The following is an 11,959-nucleotide window of genomic DNA, read 5'->3' as shown; positions in this document are numbered from 1 at the left end:
CGTGTGAAGGGAACAACTTGGCCCCTGTGGGGGTGGGGGTTTCAAGACAGGTAAATAACCATGTCCCAGGCGATTATCCACTGAGCAAGAATGGCACCAGACGTGCCTGTGTTTTCCTCTTAAATAGAGAAAACCTCCTTACATAAAGGAATCAAAGGTAAGGCAGAAGGACAAGCCCCAGTCCCTGAGTGCCACTAACGAGGGTGTTGGAGCACGTGGTAAGGCAGGCATGACCCCCTCACCCCCTGATGCAGAGGTGGATTTCTAGATTCAGAGAGGACAGCCTTCCCTGGCATGCTTAAACCACTTCTAATCTGCTTTAGGACTGGATCTTTTATAAACACCCCCGGCCAAAGCTCTTTCTTCCGGTTTCCTGAACTGCTTCACCTCAGAGACCCTGGGGGAACCTGTGACTATAACAAGAGATCAAAAACTAAGCAGAGGGCTACAGGGCAGGCAGCTTGTGGGGGCACCAAAAGCTGTGTTTCATTCCTACAAATTAATGGGTAGTGGGCAGTCTGCAGGATCCATAAAGCCATTTGAACACAGCAGAGAAGTGGGAACATGATGGAAAGGGTTTCATTCTAGGTGCTCCCAAACAAAAATAGTAGTAAATGATGAGAAAAATAAAGCTGTTGAAGAGTATCAGTTGAAGAGACACAACTAGAAATTGGAGGGGAGAAGGTAAACCCTATGAGGCTGTACTCTGTCCCACCATACCTAACACCACTGTTTGAGCCAGTCATAGTCGTGACTTTGGGCTTTTTCCTACTCAAACTCGCTTAGAAACATCCCATGTGAGACTAAACCCCATAACAAACCCTAGATGCAAAACTCTGGGAGAATGAGAGCAGCAGCAAGGGTGCTGCTGGGCCCCTGCAGGCATTCATCCAGCACTCTCAAAGCTTTTCCCCCCCACAAGGTAAGATTGCTGTTTCTGCTAGACCAAGTTGCTCTGCAGCTCTTTTCCCAGCAGTCCCAGGCTGGGTTTCCCTTATTCACTAGCATGCCCTCCAAGAAGGAGCTCACAACTTCCCAGAGGTCCAAGGTCTACAGCATGAAAACAACTGCCTTGTCAGCCAGGCTGGTTGCTAGAACAAGGTCTCCTCTGTTTCCTTGTCACAAGTCAACATTTCCCATTAAGCCTCCTGCTCTTAAATTTTTTTCAACAAAAGCAAATAAAAGCCCTTAGGGTATGAGATCTCGCTACAGACAGTGCTGCAAGATTCCCAGACCTCTTCCTAAAAACCCCAGCTATGCTGCTTTACACTTTGCCTCAATGGCTTTCAGGCAGACCCCGCTGAAGCGTTTTCAGTTCCTCTCAACTGCTCCGTGTTTTGGCACAACAAACAACTCTGAAAGAGGATCAGGGACTTAAGCATCAGCTGAAGCTTGTGATGCAACAGCTGAGCTGTGTGGAGAAGCTGGCCCTGGAGGGGCACAGGGATGCCACCTTGGCAGGACTGAGGCACCTGGTGTTTCCCTGGGAAGCAAAAACGCAGAGAAACTGGTAGTACTGGAGGACTGGTATTGCTACAGCATTTATAACTCTCTTCCTCTGGAAATCTGCGCTGCAGATTTGGCATTGAGATTGTGCACCAGTATGAGAAGAAAAAAAATGGCCAGCACATGACACCCTTCTTCCCAACATTATAATTTAAGATTAAAACCAATGGAAGATAAGCAAATAAATCTCTTACAGGAAAGGCATGAAGGACATGAAATGAAATGTCACATATTTATTATAGACAATAGTCACTACATCAGTCCTGTTTAAATTCTCCAGAGCAGCTTGACCATGGATGGTTTTTTCCAGGCACCCACAAGAGATGAAGAAGCTCCAAAAACAATCAAAGAGAAAAACAAATAAAAAAAAAATCTTGATAATAAATTAATGCCCTTAAATAACTTCTCACGACCACTAGAATGTAATGACAGAGAAGTCAAAGCGCCTGCCCCAAGAAGCACACCACTCCCGGCAGTTGTACTGCTCACTAACAGAGGAAGTGCCATCTGCATCTGGGATTGGCCCACAGGGATGGAGACAGGGGAAGAGAAAAGGAAGGAGGAAAGAAACAGTCTCACCTCAGCTTTCATTTTCTCCCATCCCTTGTGCTAGGGAATGGGAGGATAGCTGGGCTGCTGCTGGCTGGCCTAGAAGCAGCACAAAATAGCTGTGCAGAGAGAAGAGCACGCTCGTCATTCTTTACACTAAAAAAATCCCAAAGCCTCTGCCTAAAGAGCATGTCTTCCTCTCTCCAGAAGGCTTTGTGTCTCCTTCTTGTTTAAAGATGGGGTATTTCCATGATGGTCCTAAGATGGATCCTCAGAAGGAGCTTGAAGACAACAAGCAGTGATGCTAACACTTCCCCACAGCACAAGGGGAGGACAGAAGGGGGCTATTCTCACCATTTGTAATCACCTCCAAACCCTTAACCAGCTTCCATGTGCCAGAGGGGAGTGGTGCTGCCCACGTGCTCAGCAGAGTCCTGCCTGCACAGAGGCACACAGCGGTGTGGGAGCGGCCTTTCCTCCCCACACCACAGTACCCAGGCTGGGTAACAGAAGTCTCCAGGGGCAAAAAGAATATCCAGGCAAACAAGCAAAGGAAAAGAGAGGAAAGCAGAGGTTGGTCCCAATCCAACCAGCTACCCCACCCAAAGCAGAGGAGGAATCCCAGGCTGGACACACAGAGAAATAACGGAGGATGAATGGCCACGTGAAATACATGTTTTCGTAAGTCTGCAAAGTCCTCCCTCTGGCCATGCTGACACACTCAGGCATCATCAATGAGCTTCTCTCCATTTGTATCCTCCCTCCCACTACCCTCTCTCTCGCTCTCTCCTTCTTCCTCCGCCCCATCTGTGTACGTGTCCTTCTGCCCATAGCTGAGAGTGGTGCGGGCAAGGTCCACCTCGATGGGAAAGACATCCGCGTCCCGGAGCACGGCGTAGCAGTCGTCATAGTACTTGGACATCGTGGAGACAAAACGCTGGAGCTGGAACACGATGTCCTGCACTGTAGTGGAGACATGTTGGGGGAAAAAGTGTGAAAACTTCCTTCCCAAACAGTGTGAAGGCTGTGATTAATTATCAGGAGATGTACCATCTCCTACACATCAATCCCTTTTGGCCCCTCACGGCTGATATCTCAGCTACAGCCACAAAGGAGTTCTTCAGCAAAGAAGAACTGAGCTGTCTTCTGAGCTGAGACAAAGGAGGAACACAAAGGCCAAAGTCATGTCTGCTGAACTCATTAGTGGCACCCACCATGTTTCTGGTCCAGGAGCTCTATTTTCTCTAGCACGTCCTTCCTCATCTTGGCAAAGCGCGTACGGGCCTCCTGACGGCAGCGCAGGATGAGGCGGTACTCGTAGTTCCCAGTGCTGACCCGGTAGAGAGGCTCACCCAGAGCCTGCCAAAAACACGGCACCATTTTAGAGACTCCCACAACAGTGCTTGCACACACAGCCTGCCTACCAATGTGGACTCACAATGACCTTGGGTTATTACAGACCTCTCAGGCACACGGGAACTGCTGTCAGGAAGCAGGAACCGTGAGGAACACTGAGCCGTGTCAAAACTGGCAGTCAGTGGGGCCGCTTTGAAGGCCAAACACACATCAACCATGGTAAAGAAAAGCATCACTACTAAGCAAATGCAAAGGGACAGGGACCTTCCAGCCCAGCATGGAGAAGTGGCATGGCTTCTTACCTGGACTAGTAAGAAAGGCATTAAGAACAAGTTTATATCAAGCACACAAAAATTCTGGCCTCCTCTGTAAGGGTTGCCCTGTATGATTGCATAGTGAATTACGTATCTACACAGGGAACCCGCTGGTATCTACAACCATCTAGACATAATGCTGGAAACCAAAAGAAAGCAGGGACCTATACGTTGTCCTACAAAACAGTTTGGTAAGGGGCTAGGTCTTTCAGAAATGAAGCATCATTCCCTTGCACCTGCAAACATAACATACAGAAAAATCCATGCCCCAGTCTACAGCTTGCTAACACACACTGCACGTGCCAAAACCCAAAGCTGTCGCTCTGCTGGGCAAGATGGGGATTCTTTCCTTTCCATTTTGAAGCAAACATAGAATGAAGGATTGGGTTAGGAGTCTTATTCCTTCCTAGCACTTGGGAACTAGGCATTCCAAAAAATTAAATGCCTTCTCTTAGACTGATACCTAGGATAAAGAAAGAAGCTACTTTCATGCAGGGAAACTGGAATTTATGGGATACCTTTAGCCATTTTAAACAGAGCTGTTAAGGATTAAAGCCCTAAAACCCCTAACCCCCTATTGCTAAGAGAGATCCTTTAATCAATTTACTTCACTTAAAAATGCAGTTTCACATACATTTTGCAGCAGAGAAGCTAAATCTCCATTTCTCAGAAACAAGTCCAGAATTAATGATAAGCTGTACACTACACACAAATGGAATCTGTGAAGATAACACCTTAATCCTCCTTACATAACCTAACAGTACTTAAACACTGAGAAAAGCAACCACTGAGCAAACAAGCTGCAGGGCTTACCAGGCAGCATTTAAGGATCCCCTATTTCTAATACATTAAGAACAAATGTATGTAATTCCTTAGCATGCATTCACTAGTTGGATGCTGACAGGCACAGGAGTTTTACAATTGTACTGATACTCACAATGCAGCTGTACTCTTCATCATCCATCTCTTTGACTTTCAGGCAGTAGGACTTGGCAGAATTAAAGGTTAAAAAAAAGAAAAAAGCAAAACAAGAAGGAACTATTAAAAATTAGAAACAACTTCATCATCACCCAATACCCATGAGGTTGTACCATTCCAAGCCTTCCTTCCTTCAGTAGAAAGGCTCTGAAGAAAGCACAGTAGGAAAAATCCTGTGTTCATCTACTCTTTGGGAAAAGACAGTACAAGAAAAGTATGAGATGGGAATAAATAAAGAAGGAAAGAAAAAGATTAAGGAAGGATTGATTACGAAGAGATTCTGCTATATCCCCTTGCCTTAGGGCTGCAGCTCCAAGTACTTCTCTCAGTGGGTAAAAAGAAATAGATTCCTACAGTTACAGAATAGGCGCACTGAGCAACCTCACCCTTTTTGGGTAGAAAACAAGGGCTGAGTGGAATAGAGAAAGGAAAAAAAAAAAAAAGGCAAGGTCTAAATTAAAGCTAATATGATTTGACAGTTGTTTACTTCAGCTAAAGAAAGAGTCCAAAATTACCTGAAAAATATGGACTGGGGAGCTCTTTAGGGGAGTTCAAGAGCCTAAGCTGAAGAGGAACTCTTTAGAAATAAATCAGGAAATAATTTTGATCATGTAGAAAATAAGTCATGTGGTACTTACCAGTGAGAAGTGCTAGGTTAAAAGCAGGTGTTTTTTATCTGAGTAGTCTGGCAGTAAACAAAGAACTGGAAAAAACAGGGCATTCTCTCATGGATTATGGAAGGATGGATTTGTGATCACATAGGCTAGATGTGATTTCAGGATGATTCTATGAAAGTTAATTTCAACCAGCACTTAGGAATAAACAAAAAACAAAAAACAAGCAGCTCACCAAATATTCAAACTTGACATCCAGGTATTTTTTGATAGTCAGCCTTGTGTCAGGAATGGCTTTATTCAGATAGGTATTCAAGTCAGTGAGCATCTGCAAGGGAAACACCCCGTTGCTGAATTAAGATTAAAAAGCATGACTACAATTCAAGTGCAACGTTCTACCCAGCACGGGTCATGAGGCTGCCTCGAGTTAACTCTTCTTTGAACTACAGCATATTTGAAGGAAGATATTTGATCATGGCTCAGAATGGTTAGAGCCTCCATTACTGTCACCAGCACGTGGTTCCAGTGCTAGAAATGCCTGCCTCACTTCTAGCCTGGATTCATCTGCTTTTGACTCATTTTATTTTCAGCTGCAGCTCTCCCTGATTCAAAGTTTCATAACCCAGCACTGTCCATCCAACACAGCACTGAAAGTGGTGCCCAAATTAACACTTAAATTCTCTCTTTGCTAAACGAAGCGCAGTGATCCCCTGGAGACTCTCACTCAAATATATTGATTGAAATTCTTACATTGCTCCTCAGTTGCTTATCTGAACTCTTTTAGTGACACAATGCAGTTATGGATACCAGTATCATGTACTACACTGGTCACACTCCTCCCTCATCCCCAAAAGAAAAGGAGATGAATATACTCATGTGCAGAAGTCATGGGACAAGGCTGATATATTCATTATGTTACCTCTCAGGTTATTTTCATTTTGAAGAGAATTCCCTGAAGGAAAGCAGACAAGGATCCTTCTTCCCACAATGAATGAACTTTTAAGACTACACCTTTAAAGACAGGCTTCTGCCTTTCTAGATTCCCCTCTTCTCCAAACTCTTTACTCCTTTGGCTAAATTCTTTACCGGCTTAATTGTTTTCAGAAGGTGAATCCCAAACTTCTCAATGTTGCGATGGGCATCAGCAAATTTCACAAAGGCTTCACTGGCCGCAGGTTGTGGTTCCCGTACACCAATGACAGAGAAAACATCTCCAAATGCTGCATGAACAGAATAAATACAGACAGATGAATGAAGAGGTGAACCCCGAGAAAAATCTTATCTCCAGTATTAGAATTGCCTCCCATAACCATACAATTAGCTGTGGGATAATGCTACATATTCCCTAAATACCAGTGTTGGGCAGGGCATTTCCCCAATGTCTCATATGAAAGACAGAGCCTGTGTTAGCATTGGCAATGCAGCAGAGCAGCCTTTCCCAGCTCATTTCTGCAACCCTTTGTTTTCGTTGAGTGAGGGAATCACACAACTAAGTACTAACCTGAAACTGAAGGTCAAAGATTTGTGCTCCTTTGCTCAAGATTCCTTACCTCTGTGTGTCTGAGATAGCTCAAAAAAAGCCCTGAGAAGACTCTTGGTGTGCTCTGTCAAACCTGTGATGGAAGTCAGAAAAAAACATGTAAGTCACTTCAATGAAACACAATGAAAGCATCGTTCTCTTCCATCTGGAGTCTGATGGAATGCCAAGTTTACCTTTGTATAACTCTGCAGTTCTCTCCAGCTCCTCTAATCTCTTCACTAGTCCATCTAAATAGAAGCAAGAATCAGAAAACAGAATTACAAGTCACATTCAGGACATGGTTAAGACCTGATTGGATGGAAAAATACTGGTTTCATATATTTGGTTCAAATTTCCCTTGCCCCTTCATGCCTGTCCTGTGATATATCACGGGAAGCTTTTAAAATGACTGCAAACTAATTTTATGGTGTGGAGTCATGACCTATAGGCATTCACTAAGTTGGTCCCTGCTTTAAATTAATCTGACCTAAGATAACATTTAAGTGGCCACAAGGACAGGCTATATCACTCAGGAAGGGCAGAGCCAATCACAACAGCAAGGCAGAGCAGAAGAATAAAAAGTAGGCAAACACAGAAGAGTAAGTTTTCCATTATGAAAATGTCCTCCTGGACAATACTTACCATTGCAAAGTATGGCTCGGCTTAACCCCAGGGCATCGGCTGTCCCTGAGCTCATGTTCTCTACCAGTCGGTGCTTTACCTTCTTCAACACTACCAAAACAAAGTTACAAACAAGCAGCAGGGTCACTTCCATGGGCGTGAAAAGCTCACCAGCACATTTCACTGTTTTTCCAGGCACTGGATAAACTGCAGTTAACTTAGTACTGAGGCAGCAAGAAGAAAGAATAGCGCAGAAACAGGGCACTCTGGTCCAGCCACACATAACACATATTCTGACTTGCCTATCTGCTCTGCCCTCACATCCTAAACACTTCAATCAATAGAGCTCCAGCAATTCTTCTGGTAGACTGTCCCAATCAATCACTTTGCTATAACCAAAGCACTGATCTTGATATTTGGAACAAAACTTTGCTTATGCTGTCTGCTGTATTACTTCAGCTGAAGTCAGGAGATGAGGCTGAAAGACAATCAGGACTTAATGCTCAGTGTTGTCTCTTTCCTTACTTTTACTTTTTGAATCCTCATTAAACTCTTTGGCCACCTCTTGATATAATTTTTGTCTTTGGTGGTCATACATTGCAAACTACTAGAGACATCTATGCCCTCCTTGGAACTTGATGACTCAGCCACCTTTATTTACAAGCAGACTTGCCTGCAGATCCCAAGAATTCAGCTGAAGCCACAGTGTTCTGGAAAACACCATATTCTCATCACATTTCTGTTTTCCCAGAAATCCATCTCGCTACTCACAATTTCCCAGAACTCCTGTCAATTTATTAGCACCATAATCACCAGGAAAAGAAATGAGAGCAAAGAGAATGCATAGATTTTGCTGAAAGTGAGAAAGGCAGACCATATAAAGGAGACAGATGTGTAGGCTTAGTTCAAAACCAGACACTTTGTTTTAGCAATAAAGGCTCTCCTCTCTCCCATAAAATTTATGTTTATACAAAACTCAGTGTAGATACGTATTTCATCACTGTTCTCCAAGCTTAGAAATCACCACCAATGCCTTTCAATTGACACATTTCTGTGTACATCTAAAAACAGGTCAGCATAACATGAATTAAAAATAAATTAATTAAGTTATTATGCAGTTGAGATTCATCATCCATGCTAAACACAGCACAGAAAAACAAGCCTCCTACAACAACAGTTAAATCTTAACTTTCCAGCCTATTTCAGAAAGTCAGGAAAGGATTTTTTTTTTAAACCTGTAACTCTCTTTGACGGTATCCATTTGAAAACTACTGAGTTAAGAGCAAAAAACAAAACGGAATTTTACTTTGGTTTTAGCTGGGACCAATCTTTCACCCTTCCACATCAGTTTAACACTCTAGGGAGAAAGAAACCAGTCTTACCAATATCCAAAGACTTGCCCTGCTTTGGGTCAGCCTGAAGCTTGTTGTAGTGTATTGTCACTTCTCCCTGCAGAAAGAGCAAATGCCAAACATCTGTGCTGGAAGCAGGCAGCTGTGGCTCCCTTTACCCAAGGACAATATGCTGCCAGCTATGACCCAGAAGCTCGAGTGTCCCCCTCCTACCTCTCACCTTTACCATCTGTATCATCTTGGCCACCTCCACTTTGGTCTTCCCTTTGACAGATTTTCCGTTGACTCCTGTGATTTCATCCCCGGCTGCTACGGTGCCGTCTAAGGCTGCTGGGGTGTTATCAAACACCTAAGACAGAGCACAGGCAGTCTGCAATCAGGACAAAGGCTAAGGCAGAGCTAAAGACCACAAACCAAGAGGTGGACTGGTCATCTTGTTCTTGCCCCTGGGATGTGCCTCCTCTAGCACAGGATTTCCTGATGTTGGGAATCTGCTGTCACACTGCTCCCCTGGGAATTCTAGCATGATCTCCAAGGAGTAGGATAATTCCAGAAGGCCTAATTGAATTCTTCCACACCTACCAGGTACAAGAGTAAGGAAATCTTTTCACTGAAAAGTGACATGTCATCTCCCACTTTGAGAAAAACAAACAGCATAGAGCTCTCTCTCCACACTTCCCATCTCTCAGGCCAACACTGTTTTAAGAAGATGGCTTATTTTTCTTCCCCAGGTGCCCACCTGGACAATGTAGAGACAGGGGCAGTACTGTGCTCCTCCTCCAATGCTGATCCCAATCAGGTTCTGGGAGTCCTTCTTCAGGGTCACTGTCCCAGGTACAGTGGGGATGCCCCTACAAAGAGAACGGAATAACTGAACTTAGGCAGAGCTGCCTGCATATGAAACAACTCCGCTATCTGAGTCAGTACAAATGGAAAACATCATGAGCACTGCAAATCTGAATTCATTCCTTCACCTCTGCCACTGAGTATAACAGCATGGGAGATACCTGTGCTATCTTTTTCTTGGGATTGATTGCCTGCAAGGATTAGAGGTGGAAGAGACACCCTCATCCATCGCTAGGCACTAAAGAAACACTACCATGCTTTAATGTTTCTCCTGCACTTAGTGCCAGAGTGAGAGGACAACTTGCACAGCATAAACGTGATGCAAATCAAGTGCTCTATGTTAAATGCAAGGCAGTCACTGCAGAGCAATGCATTCTCCTTTGCTCACCAGTACTGCAATGCCTCTTCCCCAGTCTCCAGAAGGAGCAAGAAATCAGCACTGAACAGGAAGTCTGATTGTCAGCACAGTGTCAGGCACAGGTAAATTTATCAAATCTCATTAGATCTTGGCTGCAAAGCCTACTTATATTGTAATAAACACCAGGAAAAGATATGTGAAATACTCACAGCTTATCTTCCTCAATATCATAGTCCAAATCTGCAAACATTGTTTTGCTTCAGCAGAGCCCGTTTGTCTGAATCTGCTTATTCCAAACTCCCTAGGAAGAAAGAAGAGAATAAACCAAATAAATGAATGATCCCAATAGAAAAACACAGAGAACCAACCTGTCACCCTTGTTAATCTCATTCTACTTTTTTGGAATGCCACATTGTAGTCTCTGCTTTTGTATCAAAAGATGAAAAACGAATCAGGTGTCCCTGGTTCTCTCCTCGAGAAGAAAGTCCTCGAGTTTGAATGCTGCATGTTCCAAACCCAAGACTGACAAAGGTGCAGCATTTCCAAAGCACAGAACAAAACGTGGTCCCTTCCCGAACCTGCTTCTTCCCACGCTCGACCTGCACCACGGCTGCTAAAGACACTCAGTTTTATCCCCGACATCCATCACACATCTCCATGTTCTCGACTTCACAGCAAGTCACGTCACTTTTTGACGTTCACCGCCACTCTAGGCAGGCCGTGTTCAAGCTTTCCACCGAAAGCCTCATTATTTCCCCATGCACAAAACCCCTTCCCATTTCATTTCGGGCAGTAATTAGCTGGCACGTTTGGGTTCCGCCCACCCTTCGGCGGCGTGCAAGGCACGCTGACACCGGGAAGGTGGTCACCTCCACAGCACCCCACCCTGAGGGACCAGGGCTTCACCGGCTGCTCACCGTGCCGCAGCCCCCGAGACGGGGCCGGGCAGGGGCTGCGGGCCGGGCAGGGGCTGCGGGCCGGGCAGGGGCTGCGGGCCGGGCAGGGGCTGCGGGCCGGGCAGGGGCTGCGGGCCGGGCAGGGGCTGCGGGCCGGGCAGGGGCTGCGGGCAGTGCCTGGCCGGGCAGGGGGCGAGCTCAGCCCCCGCCCCACCCCGCCCGGCGGGACCGTCCCGGGGGCAGCCGCGGGGGGGCGTCCCTGAGGGGCCCCAGGCTCACCGGAAGCGGCCGCGCGGCGCCGTCAGCCCCCGCCGGCCACGTCACCGCCGGCACCGCCCGGAAGCGCCCGCCCGAGCCCCGCCCCCCGCGCGCCCGCCGCGTTGCTATGGGGACGGGAGGAGCGGGGCCCGGTCGGGCGGGAGAAAAGGAGGCCCGGGAGTGACCTGGTCGTTCTCCCGTTCCCTGAAAGGAGGCTGCAGCCAGGTGGGGATTGGTCTCTTCTGCCAGGCAACCAGGGGCAGGCCAAGAGGGCATAGTCACAAGCTGCACCAGGGGAGGTTTAGGGTGGACATTAAGAGTAATTCCTTCGCGGAAAGGGTGATTGGACACTGGGATGGGCTGCCCAAGGAGGTGGTGGGTTCACCGTCCCTGGAGGTGTTTAAGGAAAGACTGGACGTGGCACTCAGTGCCGTGATCTGGGTGACCCAGTAATGTTTGGTTACAGGTTGGACTTCATTATTTCAGAGAGTTTCTCCAACCTAATTGATTCAGTGATTCTGTGAAATTGGTTGGCACAATCACCCCTACTGCTGGCAGGCCAGGAGCGACCCGAGGAAGCATCGGATGCCAGCGGATGTGGAAGCCAGTCAGCACAGCTGTGTGCAAAACCAGTGCACCGCCGTGTGTGCGGCAGGATCGCCAGGCTTCCACGCGTTCCTCTCCTCTGTGATGTGCGTGGGGGCAGTGGTTGGGCGTTCAAATGGTTTTCCTGCCTCCATCATGACAGCACCACCACTGGGAGAATGCTTTGATTTCCCAGAGAAATGTGGT

General features: G+C 46.4%; 1 protein-coding gene across 3 annotated transcripts; it reads right to left on the bottom strand.

The window, feature by feature from the left end:
• Positions 1 to 1,719: 1,719 nt before the first annotated feature.
• PICK1 (protein interacting with PRKCA 1) lies at positions 1,720 to 11,254 on the bottom strand. Of its 3 annotated transcripts, none has more exons than XM_088055769.1 (13): positions 11,189 to 11,254; positions 10,223 to 10,314; positions 9,549 to 9,660; positions 9,030 to 9,158; positions 8,840 to 8,906; positions 7,479 to 7,568; positions 7,031 to 7,084; positions 6,868 to 6,930; positions 6,404 to 6,537; positions 5,553 to 5,645; positions 4,663 to 4,713; positions 3,270 to 3,414; positions 1,720 to 3,018 (listed from the first exon to the last, which is right to left on the bottom strand). In XM_088055769.1, the coding sequence occupies exons 2-13, from the start codon at positions 10,261 to 10,263 to the stop codon at positions 2,777 to 2,779; spliced, it is 1,221 nt and encodes a 406-aa protein (XP_087911895.1). In that variant the 5' UTR covers positions 10,264 to 10,314; positions 11,189 to 11,254; the 3' UTR covers positions 1,720 to 2,776. The 3 variants fall into 3 exon arrangements, with proteins under 3 accessions (XP_087911895.1, XP_087911896.1, XP_087911897.1); XM_088055770.1 differs by lacking the exon at positions 11,189 to 11,254 and adding an exon at positions 10,931 to 11,012; XM_088055771.1 differs by lacking the exon at positions 11,189 to 11,254 and adding an exon at positions 10,592 to 10,863.
• Positions 11,255 to 11,959: the final 705 nt, after the last annotated feature.

The sequence above is a fragment of the Pseudopodoces humilis genome, chromosome 5, assembly GCF_049639895.1.
Source record: "Pseudopodoces humilis isolate 2021_Gansu_Grassland_sample_001 chromosome 5, ASM4963989v1, whole genome shotgun sequence".
NCBI lineage: Eukaryota > Metazoa > Chordata > Aves > Passeriformes > Paridae > Pseudopodoces > Pseudopodoces humilis.
Note: the sequence above shows the minus strand (reverse complement) of the source record. Positions and strands in the feature narration are given on the sequence as shown.

Bases quoted from the DNA above. Each gene is read 5' to 3' on its own strand.
- PICK1 (XM_088055769.1), bottom strand. From the start codon at position 10,263: ATGTTTGCAGATTTGGACTATGATATTGAGGAAGATAAGCT. The intron at 7,085-7,478 runs GTAAGTATTGTC...GCTTCTATTTAG, and splicing joins CCGAGCCATACTTTGCAATG to ATGGACTAGTGAAGAGATTA. The intron at 5,646-6,403 runs GTAAAGAATTTA...TTTCCCTTGCAG, and splicing joins TTCTGAAAACAATTAAGCCG to ATGCTCACTGACTTGAATAC.